The sequence below is a fragment of the Ictidomys tridecemlineatus genome, chromosome 1, assembly GCF_052094955.1.
Source record: "Ictidomys tridecemlineatus isolate mIctTri1 chromosome 1, mIctTri1.hap1, whole genome shotgun sequence".
NCBI classification, from domain to species: Eukaryota; Metazoa; Chordata; class Mammalia; order Rodentia; family Sciuridae; genus Ictidomys; species Ictidomys tridecemlineatus.
Genome location: NC_135477.1, coordinates 72,651,961 through 72,674,376, shown reverse-complemented (window position 1 = coordinate 72,674,376; position 22,416 = coordinate 72,651,961). Strand labels below are relative to the sequence as shown.

The 22,416-nt window shown below is 35.8% G+C and overlaps 1 protein-coding gene across 7 annotated transcripts in view; it reads left to right on the top strand.

Moving 5' to 3' along the window:
• Positions 1 to 22,416, top strand: part of Marchf8 (membrane associated ring-CH-type finger 8) — a 124,074-nt gene that overhangs the window by 36,942 nt on the left and 64,716 nt on the right. For 3 of the 7 annotated variants that reach the window (XM_078042364.1, XM_078042382.1, XM_078042367.1), the window contains exon 2: positions 8,429 to 8,608. The exons of 1 other annotated variant lie outside the window; for it this stretch is intronic. In XM_078042364.1, coding sequence (XP_077898490.1) covers positions 8,507 to 8,608 — 102 coding nt within the window. In that variant the 5' untranslated portion in view covers positions 8,429 to 8,506. Of the gene's footprint in view, positions 1 to 8,428; positions 8,609 to 14,957; positions 15,140 to 22,416 lie in introns of those variants that run through there. 3 more of the 7 variants (XM_078042374.1, XM_078042387.1, XM_078042381.1) reach the window with 3 other exon arrangements.

Below are 22,416 nucleotides of genomic sequence, written 5' to 3'. Positions count from 1 at the left end.
AATTCTTGTTTTGATTTTGATGGTTTTACATTTAACATGCTTCAGTTTTAGAAAGAGCACATCTTTATTATAGCATTCAAAAATATTATAAATCATTATTTTTTTTCATAAAAAGTTCTTAGTTTTATTTTATCTTATTTTAGTTTTTTGGTACTGGGGCACTCGACCATTGAACCACACCCCCTGTCCTTATTTGTATTTTATTTAGAGATAAGGTCTTACTGAGTTGCTTAGGGCCTCGCTAAGTTGCTGATGCTGACTTTGAACTTGTGATCCTTCTGCCTCCCGATTCTGAGCTGCTGGGATTATAGGCATAAGCCACCATACCTGGCTAGTTCTTAATTTTTATATCATTTACTTCTACTACTTTAAATAACATATACACATATAAAACACATATATATATATATGCTCACATATATATATATATGTGTGTGTATATATGTGTGCATATGTGTATTTTTCCTTGCATTGGAGTACCCTACTGATTTTATACAAATGTTCATAACTTTAACTGGTCCCAATAATTCTTATAAAATTTCTTTGGACTTCAGCCTTTCCACTGTATTATGAAATTCTCTATTTTTTTCCCATGCTGGAGATTGGACCTAGGGCCTTACTGATGCTAGGCAAACACTCTGAGCTACACTCCCAAGCCATTTACTTATTTATTTGTATCAGGGATTGAACCCAGGGGCTCTTAACCATGGAGCAACATCCTTTTTTAAATTTGAGACAGAGTCTTGCTAAGTTACTGAGGCTGGCTTTTAACTTGCCATCCTCCTGTCTCAGCCTCCCAAGCTGCTGGGATATTTTTAAGTGTTTGTATATTTGCAGAAAATTCAAACCATATGTTTATAAACGTCAATGCAATGTGCTTATTTTGCTTTTCAGTTTAATTAGAATGTCTCTAAGTTTTTGGGATTAAACCCACATGTTAGGCCTTGTACATGTTCTACTGTTGAACTTCACTCACAGCCCTTATTTTATGTTTTGAGATACAGTCTTGCTAAGTTGCCTAGGCTGGCCTTGAACCTTGAGATCCTCCTGTCTCAGACTTCCAGATAGCCTGAATTATAGACCTGTGCCATAGCACCTGGCTAGAATGTCTCTAAGAGTTTTGCTGTGTTTGTTAAATTTTAGTTTGAGATAGATTTTTTTAAAGTTATTAGGGGTTCTCCATTGCTTCTTTGTGAAATTTCATATTGAAGTTGGATTTTATCATTTGTTTGTAGCATCAAATGACATAAATGACTGACTACTGAAGATTTTTCCTGGAAAACAAGTTTTATTTGTGTATATTCAGGTGTTATGAATGGGATGGTAACTTCTGATCCATTTTTGAACATACCTTTGATTTCCTGTAAGTATGGGAATCTTTGTGTATCTCCCTTTTACCCTCTGCTCTTTTGTGCATACATATCTTGTAATGTTCAGCCAGGACTTAGGGGACAGGACAGAGCAGAGTGCTGCCGGAACCTGGCATCTTGCAAGCAAGTGTGCTGGGAGGAAGGCAGACCCTTTTTGGGTGTTTTTTGTTTTCCTCAGGGAGTCTGCAATAGCATCTTTGTCTTCTCCTGGCTCCCCTTCATCATCTGTATTTGTCTACAACGTTGTTAATGGAATGGGCAGATCTTCTTTCATTTTGACCATCTGGAAAGCACATAGAACAGAAAGTTCAGTTGTTAACCCTTGCTGGTTGCCTTCTTCATCAGGCCATCCCATTACTCCTTAGAGCGATAGATTTGTCATCCTTGCTTTCCCTCAGAGTCAAGATGCCTGGAGGTCCTAAATAAATGTCAGGAAAGATTTGAGGTCCCAGTTGTGGAAATCTTGTGTTACACTGAAGCATAGGAGGAAGAGAAAATAGCACTGTGTAAGACAAAGCAATTAGATAGTCCTTTGTGATGCAGAGAGAGAAAATTACTGCAAATACCTGGAAAACCTTATTGGTACATGTGCTAAAGAGAACTCTTAATTTGTGCACATGGCCACAATCTTATTTGATCTTCACAGCAATCCTTTGAATTGAATTGAGGTTATTACCCTTGTCTTTTACAGACAGGAAGTAAGAATTTAGAAATTGGTCAGTTTGCCTAACCTCTCACAGTTTAGTGCTAGGACTTGAGCATTAGTTTCTGCTTGCTGATTTTGTACTCTTTCTGTTGCTGTTCTTAAAAATGGAAGGGTGGGAGATAGGGAAGCAATTGGCATTTCCATGTCATCTAGATACATTATTAGGGAATGAACAAAGGGAAAATAAAAATTTCTCTTAGACCACTTTAATTGCTTCCACATTCTTTAAAAAATAATTTTATTGAGATATAGTTTATGCCCATTACAATTTGCTGATTTAAAGTTTAAAATCTTATGACTTTTAGTATATCCAAGAGCTATATAACCATCACTATTGTCATTTTTAGGACATTTTCATTGGTTTAAAAAGGAAACCCTTTTAGCCATTACCCCCTACTATTTGCCCATTTGTACCCCAGTCCTTGTGAATCAGCAGCCTACTTTTTGTCTCTGTGGATTTATCTACTTTATACATTCATACAAATGTCATCATATTGTGTGTTTTTTTGTGACTAAATTCTTTAACTTAAAATGACATTGTTTTCAAAGTTCACCCATTTGCATTTGTCAGTACTTTATTTCTTTTTATTATTGAATGAGTCTACTGAATGGAGAATACAAAAACAAGTTTTTGGGCAGTTTTCATAAATGGGGCAAATGTTTTTATTTCTTTTGAGTGTGTATGCCCTAGGAGTGGAATTGGTGGGTCATATGGTGACATGTTTAACATTTTGAGAAAGGATCAGACTGTATTCCAAAGCAGCTGCATATATTTCTATCAGCAGTGTCTTTAATTAGAGACATAATTAAAATGATATTTCATGGTTTGTGTTACATTTCTTTGATGACCAAAGATTTTGAATAACTGTTTTTCATTGGGTTTAAATTTAATTGTAAGAGAGTTTTTTTTTTTTTTTAACATATTCTAAATACAAATCACTTACTAGATACAGGACTTACAAAAACTTCCTTCTATTCTGTGGATTTTTTTTTTTTTTTTTTGGTGGTACTGGGGGTTGAACCTAGGGGTTTTGCACATGCTGGGCAAGCACTTTGTTGCTGAACTGAGCTGTCTCTGGTCCTTTATTAAAAAATGTTTTTTGAAAGCTGGTCTTGAACTTGTGATCCTCCGGCCTTAGCCTCCCAAATAGCTGGGATTGTGGTATGCATACACATCCAGAAATCTTTTCGCTTTTTTTTTTTTTTTTTTTCAGTACTGGGGATTGAACTTGGTGCTTTGTCACTATATCCACCCTTAGTCCTACCCTGACACTTTTGTTAAAATTTTGAGACAGGGTATCATTTAATTAGCCAGGCTGGCCTTAAAGTTGATATCTTCCTATTTTAGCCTTCTCAGTAACTGGGATTGTAGTTGTGTGCTACTGGACTGGCCTCTTCCCTTTCTTGATGATGACTTTAAAAGCACTTTTTTTTTTTTTTTGGGTGATGTGTAGTTTGTCTGTTTTTTCTTTATTTTAGGAAGGGATACACATTCATTCTTCTGCATGTAGCTATTCAGTTGTCTCCGTCCTCTTGAAAATATTATTCTTTCACCATAGAATGGCCTTTGTTGAAAATCATAGATAACTTGAATCCTAGACTCTATATTCTATTCTGTTGATCTATCTATATATATATATTCTTTTGTTTTGGTACTGGGGATTGAACCAGAGGTTGCTTACCACTAAGTGATAGCTCCAGCTCTTTTTTTAAATGTCTTTATTTTGAGGCCGGGTCTTGCTAAGTCCTTAAAGCCTCATTAATTTGCTGAGGCTAGTCTTGAATTTGCAATCCTCCTGCCTCAGTCTCCTGAGTCATTAGGATTGTATTGTGTACCACCGCACCCATCTCTGTTGATTTATCTATATTTATTCAATACCATGATCTTGATAACTGTACTAAGTTTTGAATTTGAGAAGTGTGAATCTTCCAATTTTGTTCATCTTTTTCAAGGTTATTTTAGCAATTTTGAGTCCCTTGAATTTCTATATAAATTTTGGAACTAGCTTTTCAAATTTCTGCGAAGAAGTCAGTTTACATTTTGATAGGTATTACTTTGAATCTTTAGATCAATTTGGGGAGAATTGCCATCTGTGTTAGTTTTCTGTTGTTTTGGCAAAATACTTGATATAAAAAACTTAAAAAGAGGAGAGATTTCTTTTGGCTTACAGTTTCAGAGGCTTCAGTCCATGATCTCTTGGCCTTTTGGCTTTTGACCCTATAATAAGGCATTTCATTATGGCAGAAGAATGTGGTGGAAGAAAGCTGCTCATTTCATGGTGACCAGGAAGGATGTGGGGAGGGAGAGAGGTGAAAGGGAGAGAAATAAAGATGGGGAGAGAAGGAAGAAAGGTATTTGGACAAAACACACCCTTCGAAGGCATGCCTCCATTGACCTGCTTCCTTTGACTAGGCTGTGCCTCTTAAAGGTTCCACTGTCTCCCCACATTGCTGTCAGCTGGGGCTAATCCTTTAATACACAAGCCTCTGGGAGACATTCCAGATTCAAACTGTAAACATTTTAACAATATAAAGTCTTCTGGTCCATGAACATAGGATTTCCATCCCCAGACTCAAAGAACTGGCCTTGGCATTTCAGTTCTAACAGATATGGTTGCTCATTTCAGGTGTACCATATTTTGTGAGTTAGCATTAGTGGAATTGATTGTTAGGTATAATATAGAGGTTTAACCATTGCTTTTAAAGATAAATTGATAGATATCTGGAAATTTTGCAAAGAAAATAGTGTAGTAACTGCTTTATGCTTTCATAATTACCTTCACATTAAAAAGTGGTATGGTGGGCTGGGGTTGTGGCTCAGTGTAAAGCCCTTGCCTAGCACACGTGAGACACTGGGTTAGATCCTCAGCACCATATAAAATAAATATATAAAAAATAAAGAAAGAAAGAAAGAGAGAAAGAGAGAAAGAGAGAAAGAGAAAGAGAGAAAGAAAGAGAAAGAGAGAGAGGGGGAGAGAGAATGAGAGAGAGAGAGAGAAAGAGAGAAAGAGAAAGAAAGACATTGTGTCCCTCCACAATTGAAAATTTTAAAAAGTGGTATGGTCTGTTTTTTAGTTTGTTTATAGACTTAGTTAGACTTACCCTCAATATGTCTGGCACAGGACAGGGATTGTTTCGAGAAAACTTACAGGTCTATCTCCTGGAGGTGGGGGTGTACATCAGAAGACTAGCTTAAGTGGCTGTAAAGAAGCAGGTCCTTAAAAACTGCAAATAATTTTAAACCCTCTTGCATTTGTGTTTCTGTGGCATAAATGGTCCCCTGAGATTGTCATGGGCATGTATCAGTGATGCGATAATGCTTATCATCCATGACAAAGGACTTTAATGCATTACTGATGAAAAAAACAATTCACTACTAACTATTGTGATCTGCTAGCATGTAAGACATATCAGCAAAAAATAAGTTTCTCTTGTATAATGTGCTTAAATATAAACATTCAGATCATTTGTGGGTTACAGTGCTTCATCTGTACTAGCTTCATCAAGGCTTGAAGTAAAGTAGATTATGCATATCTACTTGACTTCAAAAAAAGAGTAGGTTATGTATATCTACTCTACTTTAAAAAAATTAAGTAGATGACACTTGTTATCAGAGATTATCTACCTGTTCTAAAATTAAAAGTTTTTTTTTTTTTTTTTTTTTTTTTTAAGATACTGGAGATTAAACTCTCAGGGCCTTACACGGGCTTCACGGGTGCTGTACTGTTGTGTTCCATGACTAAACACTCAAGGACATTCTAGGTGAACTGGTCTGCACAAAATAATCACACAGAGACAGAGAAATACCTTTTTCTTTGGATCCTGTGATGGCTCCTCCGAACTTAAAGGTCTGGAAAGAGAGAGCACATGCTGAACTCTTTTATTGGGGAGAAGCCATTCAAATGAGGCAAGGGGTCAGGTTCAGGGAGTTGAGTTTAGATTTATGATGTCTGCTCTCGGCAGGTTGACTGACATCTAGGAAGGCCATGCCCATCTCATGAGCTGTGTGGGGATCCTGGCAGAGCAAGCGAAAAGACCAAGCAAGGCCAGCCCAAAACAGAGGGACGTCAGTTCAGTCCACTTGGTGTGCTCAATGCTCATAGTTCACACACACACAGCCCATAGCTGGCTTGCCACATCTCCATATTCTCATTACTCAAGGTTAAGGGGTGCTTGGTTTGTGTGTGACAGCTCCCGACACTTTACCACTGAGGTATATTCCTGGCCCTTTTTAAATTTTATTTTGATACAGGGTCTTTGCTAAATTGCCCAGTATGGCTTCAGACTTGCTATCCTCTTTCTTCAGCCTCTGTGTAGCTGGAATTACAAGCATGTGCCACCATGGTTGGCATAAAATTTGATTTTTAAAATCAGATTTTTTTAAAAGATCATTTCTTTGTATTCATTGGTTCCTTCCAGTTTCTTATTCCTTTCTGTTGCTTGTTGATTTTAGCTATGCAAAGGAGTCCATTTTGTGAGTCCTTTTGTTGTTCTGTTTCTGTAGTGACCTGTCAATGTGAGACCAGCCTCATAAATACCTTTGTACAGAGCAGAATTTTGGGAGAGGTGATATAAATGTCTGCTTGTCAAATGTGGCCTTAGGGTTGTTAGGTTTTGTTGTTTGTCTTCCCTGCCTATGTACTACTACTATCTCACCCCAAGCATATGATTAATAAATGAAATCCCTCAAGTTAGAGATTAATTCTTTTGGTTTAAAGCTTATATCCTTGTTAAGTTTCAAACAGCAAGAAACATTGCTACCTTAAGCCTTATGAATAATTTGTATTTAATTGTATATAGAATTTTGATAGGTTTCAGTGGGGGCATTGAGAAGAGAGAATGAAAAAGAACATAGTTCAATTACTAGCCACTTCAGGGGCATGTAGGAGGGGAAAAAAAAAAACAGAAAAAAGGCATGAGTGCCTGGAATTATTGAAGCCAGCGTAACATACACTATTATTCTACCTAAGGGCAGCATTTTCTTGGTTCTCAGGAATGTCATCTTCCTGGGGATCTTCATGATAACTCCTATCTTCTGTGAGAAACCCTTTAGAGCAGTGCTTGGCAAACTATAGGTCATGGGCCAAATCTAGCTTACTACTTGTTTTTATAAGTAAAGTTTTATTAGAATATAAATCTTAGTCCATTTTGTGTTGCTATAATAAAATACCTAGATACTTTATAAAGGAAAGATTTATTAACTCCCAGATCTGGATGTTCAAGAGATGGTTATTGGCATTACTTTCTGGTGAGGGTCTCATAATATGGTGGATGACATGACATGGTGAAAATACAAGAAAGGGGAGAAGGGCAAGAAGGTAGGGAATATGAGAGATGTGAACATGGCAAGAGAGTGGGCAGAAGCAGTAAAAGTTGCTTTATAACAACCTACTATTGAGTAAACCAATGAAACCTAACTTGCTCTCTCAGGAAAGCATTAATCTCTCTTAAAAACCTCATCTCTTAAGGCCCCATCATCTAAATACCATTACATTGGGGAATAAGCTTCTAGCATATGAACCTTTGAGGAACACACAATATCAAAAACCATAGCACATCACCATTCTCCTTCATGTACATATAAGCGGTTTCCATGTAAAAGGCAAGTTGAGTAGCTGCAACAGATTCAGCCACACACCTGAAATATTTATGTGGCCCATTATAGGAAAAGTTTGCCAACAACTGGTTTAGTGAGTCTATACTTTTAGAAGGTTAAGCATGGATCATGGATATTTTGAATTTATATTAGACTTCTTAACCTCCAATTTTACTATTGTATATGCTTAAGAGCAGCAGTTTTAAGGAAACATAACTGCTTATATCAGGATGAATGCTTGATTATGAAAAAAGTTTAACTTCAAAAATATAGTAGATGAATAAAGTGCTTAAATCTAAGTAGACAATGGAGAATTAATCTTTGATTATGCATGTACCTGATCACCAGCCTCTTCAGCATACTCCCATTTTAGAGAAATGTTACAATTTTCCTCCTAAAAAGTCATTTTCCTTTTTTTTTTTGAATACCAGGAATTGAACCCAGGGGCACTTAACCATTGAACCACAACCCTAATCCTTTTTATTTTGAGACAGGCTGTCACTAGGCTGCTTAGGGCCTTGCTGACTTGCTGAGACTGACCTTGAATTTGAATCCTCTTGCCTCAGCTTCCTGAATTGCTGAGATCATTGGTGTGTTCCACCACATCTGGCTAATTTCTGTCATTTTTGAAGATGAAACATTTATCATTATTTATCATTATCTATTTAAGTAAAAATATGAAATTAAAGATAAAATGCTAATCTCATTCTTAGAAAAGTATTTTAGCTCAGTTATGTTTCTCTTCACTCCTCTTAGTTTGAAGTCCATGGCCCAAGATGACTCTACCAGTGGAGACTCTCTTCTATAAAGAAGGAAACCAGATCAGAGGCTGGGATGAGCATGCCACTGCATCAGATCTCTGCCATTCCATCACAGGATGCTACTTCTGCTAGAGTCTACAGAAATAAGACCAAAGAAAAGGAGAGGGAAGAACAGGTAATGGGAGAATATATTTATTTTTTAGTTTTCATTAAAAGTTTATTAAATATGATCTTTAAAATACTTAAGCTCTAAAATCAGTGTTTCCTTAGGTAATATACTAATAAGTACACAATAGTTGTTCTTAGAAGAGATTGTCTTTTGGTAGTTTTCTGATTTTGATGTAAACTTATTCTGTTCATAAGTGGTTATAAATGGTTTATCTATTGGTTAAGTCTGTATGCCTGATTACTTCTGATAAATCACTAAGATAAAGTTCGTGCCGGGCACGGTGCTACATGCTTGTAAACCCAATGGCTCTGGAGGCTGAGACAGGAGGATCACGAATTCAAAGCCAGCCTCAGCAAAAGCAAGGCACTAAGCAACTCGGTGAGACCCAGTCTCCAAATAAAATACAAATTAGGGCTAGGGATGTGGTTCAGTGGTCGAGTGCCCCTAAGTTCAATCCCTAGTACCCCCTGCCCCCCAAAAAGATAAAGTTCTTTTAATTTTCAGAACATGATATAAAGCATAAATTTATTTGAAGAAAAATTTAGGAATGCTTTACTTGGTTAAGAGGGTACCATAGTTAATACCACTGAGCCTCTCTCTGCCCTTGTACTTGTGATGTGGCTTGAAAATAACTATGCATTAGAGTCTGAGAAGTTCAGGATGGAGAATGTTTAGGACTTCTAATCCCAGCCATTGGGGTCAAGGAAGTCTTCTTGGAAAAGATGGCATTTGTGCAGAGACCTGAAACAATGATCTGGAGTTAGGAGAAAGGGAGGAGGCATAGTATGCCAAGTTGGGGAAATGCTTCATGCCAAATTCCTGAAGATTAGAGCAATGTGAATTTGGAGAGATTAAAATAAAATAACTTGAGCACAAAGGTCAGATTGTTTAGTGGCAAGATAGGAAGCTGGAAAAATCAGCAGAAAGCTACTTTAAGGAGTTTGGATTTATCTGTACAAAGAATTGAACGATCAGATTTTTGTTCTTAAAAGTTTCTCTGAGACTGCAGTTTGTAGAATGAACTCAGTAAGTTCTGGGATAGCAGAGGATTATTTAATAGCTTAGTTAGACTAGGTTTGGTATAGTTTTTCTGTACAAGGCCAGATAATAAATAAAGTTATATGTTGCTTATAAATAGGGATATGAGATATGCATGTATGAGTATGTCACAGTGAATATTATGTGTAATTATAATGCACCAATAAAATTAAAAAAATTATGGGGATACATTCTGAGAAATAGACTATAAGGCAATTTTTATCATTGTGCCAACATCATGAGAGTGTACTTGTATAACTAAGAGAGCCAAGGAAGGAGTCACTAAGCTGTGTAATCAAAACATTATGTGGTATCTGATTGTATTTTAGACTTTGTGGGCCAATCACACTCACTAACTTTGCCATTGTGATATGAAAACATTAAGACAATATGTCAATGTTTGGACCTGTGTTCCAATAAAAGGTTCTTTACAAAAACAAGTGGAAGCTGTATTTTAAAGATAGGCCAATCCCTGAAGATCTTTGGCCTAGGGAAAAAGGTGATGGTGGGATTATTTGGGATGGGTTAATGGAGTATTTAGTTTATTTCTTAATTGGACTTGTTGAATATATGTGGGGAGGCACAGGAAAGAATAAAGGATGACTTCCTGCTTTCTCCATTACCTTTGCAACATGCTGTATAAACATATTCCAATTAGTTCTTGTAGAATTTCTATTTTATAGTTAAACTGATCTTTACCAAAGATTAAGAAAAAAATTAATAAGTGTCATTCAATTTGAAGTTATTGTAGTTGATTGGATACCATTCTTTCCATTATTCCATAAAGAATTTAAAAAAAATATATCATATTCTAGCTCTTTTGAAGTACCTGGACTTCAAAATGAAAATAAAATGAAAATTTCTATAAATGAAAATAGCTCTCTCTATTCTTAGTTTGTATTTTCCCACACCTTTTTTTGTTTAGCTGAGCACTTGGGAGAAGTGTGACCAGCACTGATTGAAATGCCAGCTGTAAGGGTAGTGGTAAAGTAGATAATTGTTAGTTGTATTAATATTTTTCATTATTTTTTCTCACTTGCTAGGGTCTTTCCCATATTCTGTCAGTGGAAGGTTTATTTAAATTAATAGTCTTTTCTTATAACCCTTCTTTAACCCAAATGGTTTTTAAAATATAACTAAATCTTACTATAAGGTACTTGCCTATACAAAGTTGAGACTGCCAATTTCCTCTTCATTGTAGGTTGAATTTAGACAATAGATGGCTGTAATTTCTTGGTGTGTCAGTCTGCTCTGGCTGCTGTAACAAAATAACATAGTCTGAGTGGCTTAAATAATAAACATGTATTTCTCATAGTTCTGGAGTCTGGAAGTCTGAGGTCAGGGTTTCTACTTCTGACTGTGTGTGAACAGTTGCCTTCCTGTGATGTCCTCATATATTGAGAGGAGAGAGAGGAAGCTTTTTCTTGTTTCTTCACAGAAGAGCACTAATCTCATCATGAGCTCCACCCTTAGAGCCTAATTTTTCTCAGATGCATGATTTCCAAATACCATCCCATTGGAGACTAGGGTTCCAACATAGGAATTTGGAGGGGGGGTGAGATAAACATTTAGTCCATAGCAGTATATGAGAGAACACGCATATGAGAGTTCATGCATATGAGAAAGTTACACATACTTGGTGTGGAACAGAAAGGAAGATATCCAATATTTTAGTCAAGAAGGGAAATTCTTTTTGATATATATCCTACTTTAGATTTCATTGTTAAGTGGATATTCAATAAGTGCTTACTGAATTGATCTATTTTATAGTATGGTTTTTAAAGGCTTAAATAAATAGCATTGACTTGTTATATTTATAGAATTGGGATTTTGATTGGTTTTGTTCCTTCTTTGTGAGGGGAGTAGTTTGAACCTGTTGGCAGCTTGACCATGCTGGAAATCATGGTGCCACTATGCAGCTGCAGGCAGTGAAACAGCAGTTAAGACAGGATCTTGCAAGACCCCCCAGAGCTTCCATCTTATCATTCACTGTTCTCAGAACTACGAAGGTGAAATTTATCCCATATTTGTTTCATGTTACCTCAAAGGTGAATTTATGCATGATTTTTTCTATAGCACCCACTGGATAAGCCTGTCTATAATTCTGTGGAGAGTTAATGGACTTTTACATAATAGCCAGTATGGTTGATGAATAAGAAAAATATTTTGTAATCCACAAAAGGATATCTGTTACTGTCACTTTCTTGACGAAGCATACATATTTTTAGGATTTTATAGATATTGATCCATTGCTTTTGAAACTGTGGTCTGCACTGGGAAACTTGATTTGGTGGTTAAATTTGTATCTTTTTTAGTGTGAGAATTATTATTATTATTTTTGGTAATACTGGGGATTGAACCCAGCACCTATTTACTTCTGAGCTACATCCCTAACCACCCTCCCCAACTTTTTTAAAATTTTGAGACAATATCTTGCTAAATTGTTGAGGTTGGCTTCAAAATTTTGGTCCTTCTGCCTCAGTCTCCCAAGTTGTTGGGATTACAGGCATTCTCCACCATGCCTGGCTGTTGTGAGAATTTTAATTAGATAATGTTAATGGGATTTAAAAATTTTTGGTTTTTATTGGTGCATTATAATTATATATAACATTAGGATTCATTGTGGTATATTCATTTTACACATAACAATTTGGTCAGTTTAATTCCCTAGTAACTCCCTTTTCTCCCTCCAACCCCCACCCCCTTCTTTTACTCTACTAATCTATCTTCTGTTTTTGCATCTTTAAGATCTAATGTACATCTTTAAAATATACCTGTTCCAGATTACTTTTTGGTAGGCATTACCATCTGTGAGAACATTTGCATGGCTTCTTAAGTCTTCCATCTACCTAACCTCTAGCCCTTGACCCGCGCTGGCTTCATGAAAGAAGATTCGAATCCTGAGAAAATGCTAGGGAGCTTTAAATTAAAGAGACAAGACTCTAATTACCTTTAAAACCAGCTCCAGGACAGCTTCTCCTAGCTCCATCTTCCAGCCACCTAATGCAGTAGCGAGGTTTACTGAAGAGGCTAGTGAGAGAGAGAGAGAGAGAGAGAGAGAGAGAGAGAGAGAGAGAGAACACCCCAGGGAAGGGACTTTTATTGGGGAACAAAAAATTCCCTGGAAAATCCTACCCAATGAAGATTAAGGGGGCAGCATCCCAAGGTCAGGGTTGATGATTGGATTGGGTCTTCGGGGCAGTGGCCACACACGCCTCTGCATGGCCAAGCTCTCAGACCTAGAGAAGGGTGGGGAAAGCTCTGACACAACTGTGTCTAAGTGCCTCTCACCCAGCCAGGGAAGTAACTCAAATCATGTGCGAGGATGGCCTCCCACACTTACCTGTGAGGGCCTCAAGAGATTATTTGTTGTAGTCTATTTTCTGTTGCTATAACAGAACACTGGCACTGAATATTTTATAATGAAAAGAAATATAGAATAAAAGATATATTAAATTCAAGTTAATCAATTTATAAAGAGAGGAAGCTTATTTAGTTCATAATGTTCTGCCTCGCCTCCAGCCCCAAGGAATGGAGTTGGCTGTGTATGGCCTGAGACCTCTGAAACTATGAGCCCCCAAATAAACTTTTCCTCCTCTAAAATTGTTCTCATCAGTCCTTTGGTTAGAGTAGTGAAAAAGATGACTTAAAACAAAGGGAAATCTCTTCTTCTAGAATAAACTCCGCTTTCTTCTTTCTCATATACTGTGCCTTTCTCTGTCCTGCCCGGTGTGCATGGACCTTATGTCTTCTCATTGGCTCTTGCTTCTGTCTAGCTTTTCTGTGTGTGTTACCTACCTGTGTGGTCTAGGGGGACCCTTCCCTCTCCAGCTACATTATGAACCATGAGCTGGTGTGGCACTTTTTGTGCAGTTGAGGTGGATGGGAGGGGGGAGTCATGAAGTGTGGTAAAGGGAGAAGGGAACCAGCTTAGCTGGGGAAGGGCTACAGGCAGCCTCTACTGTGTTGTTTAATTTTTTTTTTTAAGAGAGAGAATTTTTTAATATTTATTTTTTTAGTTTTTGGTAGATACAACATCTTTATTTTTTAATTTTTATATGGTGCTGAGGATCGAACCCAGCGCCCTGTGTATGCCAGGCGAACACACTACTTGAGCCACATCCCCAGCCCAAATTTGTATATTTTTTTTAGTGTGAGAATTATTATTAATTTTTGGTAGTAATAGTAATAATTATTATTTTGTCATCTATGACCTGTATAATGGATAAGGAAAAGTTATCACCTTTTTGGGCCCCTACCATTTCTCAATGCCTTAGGAGAGTCCATGTCCATCCAAGTGAGCCCAGGTAAGTTTCCTCTTCCTTTGAAGTCATTCCTTTTCCTCTAAAGGCTGATTACCCACCTACCCATCCTTTGAGTGAGAGATAAAGGGAACCTTGTTTAAGCCAGAGTGCTTATTACTGAAAATTAACTTCCTGAGAGAGCAAAAGCTTGAGGCATTTTTAATAAGTGCAGAAGAAAAATAAAGAATGAAGTAGTTAGGTAAAAATGAGGGATGCAGAAAACAGGTAGAGAACATTATAGGTGATTGGACTTTCTAGAGGCCAGTGACAAGATGGTAAGATTATGGGTCTTCCTGTCTTTGGTTCAAGTTCCTCTTGGAATTGTGTTTTTAGTTGCAGTGAATTGACTGCTTCAGACATGATGCATTTGGAAATGTGTAAGCATTGACAAATTGAGGGAAATTAATGTTCATCTGATTCCTAGAAGAATACCAATGAGATGAAAGGTTTATTTATAGCCTTTGACCAGGAAAATTCCCCTTTGAAGCAGTTTATTTCCTGGCATTGGTACTCAAAGCTCCCTTCCCCCAGCCCTTGGTGATTTTCTTTGGTATGCAGTAGCTGATCTTTTGCTAAATATAAATACTGGCCTGCTGATCACAGGGCAAGCACTGTGCTGCTTTTCTTATAGCCAGAACCCTGTAGGACAGGTTTATAGAGAAAAAGGAAAAAAAAAAATTTGTTCTTTCAGACATCTCTGGTTTAATTATTTTACCCTTCCTACTTTTTTTTTTTTTTTTTTTAAAGTCTCTCAAGTAAGTCTGGGTGATAGGTTAGCATACCAGAAGAGCAAACAGATCCAGTAACATTTACTGTCATTTACAGGAAAACTGAACTTCCATTCCTTTTATGCCAGCAAGTATGGTTGGTTTAGAATCTTTATATTGCATATTGCTATAAGGCAGTAATGAAATTGCTTGCTGGGATGGACTAGTCATGAATTATTCATTCACTGCCTAGTTCCTTGGAAATCTGTTGGAGGAAGTAGTTAGTCCAGTTTGATCACAGGAGCATTAGTTACACTGAGAGCCTTGAGTCCAGAGGCTGTAAGGATGTGCTTTTGCTGACTGTTGTAGGGCTGAAGCTGCTGTGTAGGCAGAGCCCATCCTCCAGTGTGGAGCACAGGCACCATGCTGCAGGGGAGAGCTGTACTGAGGATACACCAATGTATTCCTGCTGGAAAATGAAGCTTCAGGTAGGAGAAGTGCCCTTCAGCCGTGCTGAGGTTTCTCACAGATTTTAAGGATGCCATTTTTGGCCTTCTGAAACAAATATGTACAGAACTTAGAGTTGCTTTCCCTATAGAGGTATCCAATCTGAGAAGTTAACCAGTTTATATCTTCAAGGATCTACATTGTTTCTAACAAAACTGTTCCTCAAAATTGTGGAAAGTATTTTTTAAACAAATAAATATTTAAATGTATGTATTATAGCATTTTTAGTGGTATCTTCCTTTTGATGTAAAAATCGTCCTTTTAATGGATGTAGTATTGCCCACTTAATTTTAAATCATGGATTTTTGAATCATGGTTTTCTTTGGAAATTTTTGAGAAACAAGGAGAGTAATGAATTACAGTAGATGGGGTAGAGAGAGAAGATGGGAGGGGAGGGGAGGGGGGATAGTAGGGGATAGGAAAGGTAGCAGAATACAACAATTACTTATTGGGCATTATGTAAAATTGTGGATGTGTAACCGACGTGATTCTGCAATCTGCATTTGGGGTAAAATTGGGAGTTCATAACCCACTTCAATCCATAAATATGATATGTCAAGAGCTTTGTAATGTTGTGAACAACCAATAAAAAAATAAAAAATTAAAAAAAATTTTTTGAGAAAGATAGTTTAGTTCACAGTCTGGGTACAGCTGCAGGCTCTATTACTATTTTCTAGAGAAAGTATTGTTTGTAGAAGCTACTTCAGTTCTTTCTGCTGAAACTCATTCTGGGAGGATCTTCAGCTTCTCATAGAATTGAAAAAAAAATACATAGAAGACAGAACAAAGACCTTGTTGGGTATTATTTACTGTGTGTATTTATGTGTGTGTGTGTGTGTGTGTGTGTGTGTGTGTGTGTGTACACGTTTGTATGTACTGTGTATGTTTTAAGCCAGACATATAATTTCATTTGGCAGGGCTGTTATAATGTTGCCATTTGTTTCCTTTGTTTGATTTTGGGTGCTGTCTGTGTTAACTTTGCTGAGACCGGAGATTTTCTTGCTGTGAGAACACAAAAATAGTAATGATGAAAAGAACCACATCACCAAGGACTCTGAGCCAAATTGGATATATTATTTTATCAGTAAATATTATTTTCAGTTTTAAAACTATACCAAATGTCTCTTGAACACATGCACTTTGGCTCTGAGACAACTAAGGAAGATTGACAGTACTCCTATCCTGTTTTCTTAAGCTCTGTAAGAGCAGGAGTATTTATTTTGTTCACTCATCATTCCCAAGGGTCTAGAACACTACCTGATAGTTGGTCAATAAATGTATTTCTGAATGAGTACATTCTGTACTGAACTCTTTAAATAGCTTTTGAACAAAGGTTGCTTGTTCATGTAGTGCTGTAGGAAGTTATAGTATAATTTTTTCAATAACTTTTATAGGAAATGGCTTCTTATTTATATTGCTAAAGAATATTTCAAGTTCAAGGTTTTGTGTACTGAGTGGATGCATAATTTTTTAAAAAAATTTTTATTTGTTTTAATTAGTTATATGATAATAGAATGCATTTATGTATTTTGACATATCCTACATAAATGGGGTATAATTTCTCATTTTTCTGATTGTACATGTTATGTTATAGAATCACATCGGTCATGAAGTCATATATGTGCATAAGTAATAATGTCTGTTTCATTATACCTTCTATCCCCATATCGCCTCAATTGCCTTCACTCCCCTCTACCTAATCTAATCTAAAGTAACTCTATTCTTCCCTAGAGCCTGCCCTCAATGTGAATTAGCATCCGTATCAGAGAAAACATTTGGCCTTTGTTTTTTGGGGGATTGGCATATTTTGCTTAGCATGATATACTCCAGCTCCATCCATTTACTGGCAAATGCCATAATTTCTTCTTTAAAAGCTGAGTAATATTCCATTGAATATATATGTATACACATACACACATACATATATACACACGCTCCACATTTTCTTTATCCATTCATCTATTGAAGGGCATGTAGATTGGTTCCATAGTTTAGCTATTGTAAATTGAGCTGCCGTAAACATTGACATGGCCATGTCACTATAGTATGCTGGTATAGTACTTTGGGTATAAACTGAAGAGTGGGATAGCTGGGTCAACTGGTGGTTCCATTCTGAGTTTTCTGAGGAATCTCCAAACTGCTTTCCATAGTGATTGTACCAATTTCCAGTCCCACCAGCAATGTATGAGTGTACCTTTTTCCTCACATCCTTGCCAACATTTATTATTTCCTGTGTTCTTGATGATTGCCATTCTGACTGGAATGAGTTGAAATCTTACAGTAATTTTGATTTGCATTTCTCTAATTGCTAGAGATGTTGAATATTTTTCCATATATTTGTTGATCAGTTGTATTTCTTCTTCTGAGAAGTGTCTATTTAGTTCCTTAACCCATTTATTGATTGGGTTATTTGTTTTTTTGGTATTACATTTTTTGAGTTCTTTGTATATATCCTAGAGATTAATGCTTTATCTGCCAGTCTGAAGGCTTTCTCTTCACATTATTGATTTTTTTTTTCCGAGAAGAAACTTTTTAGCTTGAATCCATCCCATTTATTGATTCTTGATTTTACTTTTGCGCTTTAGGGATCTTGCTAAGGAAATCAGATCCTAGGCCGACATGATAAAGAGTTAGGCCTACTTTTTCTTCTAGGAGGTGAAGGGTCTCTGTTCTAGTACCAAAGTCTTTGATCCATTTTGAGTTGACTTTCACGTAGGATGAGAGATAGAGGCTTAATTTCATTTTGTAAAATGTGGCTTTCCATTTTCCTCAGCATCATTTGTTAAAGAGACTATCTTTTCTTCAGTGAGTGTTTTGGTGCCTTTGTCTAGTATGAGATAACTGTATTTGTGTGGGTTTGTCTCTGTGTCTTCTATTCTGCATGTCTGTTTTGGTGCCAATACCATGCTGGTTTTGTTACTATAGCTCTGAAGTATAGTTTAAGGTCTGGTATTATGATGCCTCCTGCTTCACTTATTTTTGCTAAGGACTGCTTTGGCTTTCAGGTTTCTTATTTTTCCAAATGAATTTCATGATTGCTTTTTCTAATTCTATGAAGAATATCATTGGGATTTTAATAGAAATTGCATTAAATCTGTATATGCTTTTGGTAGTATGGCCATTTTGACTGTATTAATCCTACCTACTAGGAGCGGGGGAGATCTTTTCTTCTTCTAACGTCTTCTTCAGTTTCTTTTTGTAGTTTTCATTGTAGAGTTCTTTCACCTCTTTTTTTAGATTGATTCCCCAATTTTTTTTTGAGACTATTGTGAATGGGATAGTTTTCCTAATTTCTCTTCTCAGTGGATTCATTGCTGATGTATAGAACATGTTTGATTTATGGGTGTTTTGCTGAATTCATTTATCAGTTCTAGAAGTTTTTTGTGGAATTTTTTGTGGATTCTATATCTTCTAGATATAGAATCATGTCATCGACAAATAGTGATATTTTGAATTCTTCTGTATCTACTTGTATCCCTTTATTTTTTTTCTAATTGCTCTGACTAGAGTTTCAAGGATGATGGTTGAATAAAAGTGGTGAAAGAGGGCATTCTTGTCTTCCAGTTTTTAGAGCGAATGCTTTCAGTTTTTTTCTGTTTAGAATTATGCTGGCCTTGGATTTAGCACATATAGCTTTTACAATGTTGAGGTATGTTTCTACTATCCCTAGTTTTTCTAGTGTTTTGAACATGAAAGTGGATGCATAATTTTTAAGTGGCATATTTTTATCTCTTCATTTTACTATTTATATAATTAATATTTTTAGAAATCAGCAAACCTTTCTTTTTGGCAAAATGTTGTTTCATATTCAGAAAATAAAAATGAAAAATACTTCATAGAAAATGCACTTGGAAAAGATTATAGTGTTTAATTATCATTGTTTTTAAATTTTGAGACAGGGTCTCCCTAAGTTGCTTAGGCCTTGCTAAGTTGCTGAGGCTATCATTTGAACTTGTGATCCTACTTCCTCAACCTCCCAAGTTGTTGGAATTACGGGCATACACCACCACACCTAGCTTGGAAAAGATTATATCTTCCTGGTTTGCAGATGACTGCCTTCTCTCGGTGTCCTCATGTGATCTTTTTTATATGTATACATACTTACTGTTGGTTTCTCTTCTTTTAAGGACACTTATTGGATTAGGGTCCCCATCATCATGCCATCATTTAACTTTAATTAACTACTAAAAGCTTTATCTTTAAGTATGGTCACATCACGTGTTGGGAGGTAGAGGTTCAACATGCAAATTTGGGGAACATACGGTTTTGTCCTCGGCACTGACCATAACAATACTTTTAAAAGTAAGATTTCTAATACTTTTCTTTTTATTTATTTATTTTTCTTTGGTATAAAAATTGTAAATAATTTGAAACTAAAGCACCAGTCCACAAAAAGCATGGGGGAAGGGGCCTCTTTTTTTGTGTGTGTGTTGTGCTGGGGATCAAACCCTCATGCATACTAGGCAAACGTTATACTACTGAGTCACATCCCCAGCACACATAAAGTGTCTGTTTCTAATGTATGCATATAGAATTTATTTTAAAATTTAAGGGACTGTAGTATTTATTCCCATTTTATCTTCTTCCTGTGCACTTCTCAAGTCAGTATTTAAAGAGGTACTCAACCTGCCCTTCCCAGAATCAGTAGTTTTAAGTAAGTTTCAATCAGAGCTATGCCAGGGCAAAGTGTAGGCTTGAATTCTGACAGATCTATGTTTGAATTCCAGCTCCTATTTACTCCCCAGTCCCTGGGAAACTACTGAGCTAGGGTACATCATGAAATTCCTGAATTTCTCCAAATCTAGTTTTTTTTTTTTTTTTTTTTTTACAGATGAAGATTAAACTTTTGTGCAAAAGATGGCTTGTTAGCTTCTCAACATGCATATTAAAATAATTTTATTGGCCAAGAAGCATAAGTAACAAGCACAACATATGTTCCTTTAGGGAATTACAATCAAAACCATAAAGATAACCAATTCATACCCAATAGGATGACTATAAACAGAATAATAAATAATAAGCATGGTGAAGTTGTGGAAAAATTGGCACCCTCTTTGTGCATTGATGATAGGGATATAAAATACTAAAGCATCTATGAGAAAGAGTTTGATAATTCCTCAACAATTAAACAGAACTACAATTCTAAACAGATTTTTAAGCAAAAACATGTACATGAATGTTCATAGCAACACTATTTACAATAGTAAAAAGGTTGAAGCAACCTAAATGTCCATCACTGGATGAATAAACAAAATGTATTAAATTCATGAAAGAGAATATTCAGTCATAAAAAAATGAAGTGCTGATATATACTACATTGATTGAACCTTGAAAATATTATGATAAATGAAAGAATCTAGTAACAAAAGACCATATTTTGTGTGATTACATTTATATAAAATATCTAGAATAGGCAAATTCATAGAGCATAGTAGTGATTGCCAGGGGCTGAGGAGAGGGGAATGAGGAATGAGAGCCACAGAGTCTGGGCTTTCATTTTACCATAGTGAAAATGGTCTGGAATTAGATGGTGATGATGATTGCATAGTATTGTCAGTGCACTAAATATCACTGAGTTGTATGCTTTCAATAGTTAGAATGATAAATTTGATGTGTATTTACCATGAGGAAAAAAATGTAAAGGATGAGCTTACAACAAGAAAAAAAAAAGCCAACTTACGAGATGTTTTAAACAATTAATTTTTCTCATGATATGAGAGAGCCAGGCAAATATTCTACCAGTTTAAAAAAAAGTCAAAAGAGCACCAGTTTTTGTGGAGGAAAGGAATGTTAAGATGAATTACAAATAAATAAAAAAATATTTATTCCAAATGGGGATGAAGTCTATTAAACTCATTCTCATCATAAATTAATGTCTACCAGGTTTTTACAGTTTATTTTCAACAAAGTATTACAAATAGTTTTCCATTGAAATGACATTTTTCCTCTAGATTCCATGGTTTTGATTTTAAAAATCTCATAGAAAAGTTATTCTTGATTAGAAAATAACATCTGATTAGATTTGACATATTTTATTTACAAAGACACAGGGAGAATGGTCCTTCTTAAGTTGGCTTTGCTCTAAATGTCCTTGAGAATTTCAGGTTCAATTTTTTTCTTTTTTAAAAAAGTTTTTATTTATTAGTGCATAGTTATACATAGTTATAGATAGTATACATAGTTATAGATAGTGTACTTAAAGTTTACTCCATTTCTTTTTAAATTTTGTTGTAGTTATACATGATAGTAGAATGTAGTTTACTCCATTTCAATCCACAATACTTCCCCTTATACTCCTCTTTTCCCAATACCTCTACTATCTATTGGTCTTCCTTCTATTTATTTATTTATTTTTAAAATTGCTACATTATAGTTATATGTAAAATTGGAATTCATTGTGATGTACTCATACATATGCATAGCATAATTTGGTTAGTTTGGATCTTGTCATACCTCTTATGATTTGTGGTCCTAAGGTTAGAAATCCAAGCCAAGAACTTGTTACAAGGTTTCAGCTATAATATCTAAAAGAATTGCATATTTTTAAAAAGTACTTATTTTTTAGTTTTAGGTGGACACACAATATCTTTATTTTATTTTTATGTGGTGCTGAGAATCGAACTCAGTGCCTCATGCATGCTAGGCGAGTGCGCAACCACTTGAGCTACATCTCCAGCCCAAGAATTCCATATTTTTAATGTTCCCCAAATATCTTAAAGTTCCTGGGCCTCTTAGAAGTGATTAAGTTTTATATAATCACCTGCCAGACTGGGAACTCTTTTTTTTTTCAGACTGGGAACTCTTTAAACCAGATTTTCTAAAGAAGGCTTTGCAAGTTCACCTTAGTTCCTAAAAATTGTCTGGTCATATCCGATTGAATGAGCATCATTTTCAAATGTGAATTTCATTGCAAATCCAGTATTTCCAATTATGTCCTAGTGAGGGTATCAAATAAAGATAGCTTTATTGCCATAAAAGCAAGAATATAAAAAAAAATTCTGAATTCTAGAAGGCTGATGCAAGGTAGACTGAGATATCATTTGTAAGTGTTTCATGTCACTTTACAAAAGCAGTGTTTAGTAAATTATTATGAGTTTTATGTTTAGTAAATTATTATGATAGTTTTAAGAGTGAAGAGAATGGGCTTCTTTTTATGTCTGGAGGATAGAACATTCAAATATCATCAAAGTAGTTCCAGCAAAAACTAGTCATTCCTCATCAGTTCATTCAGCCTTATTTAAGGCTGGCTGTAGGGTTA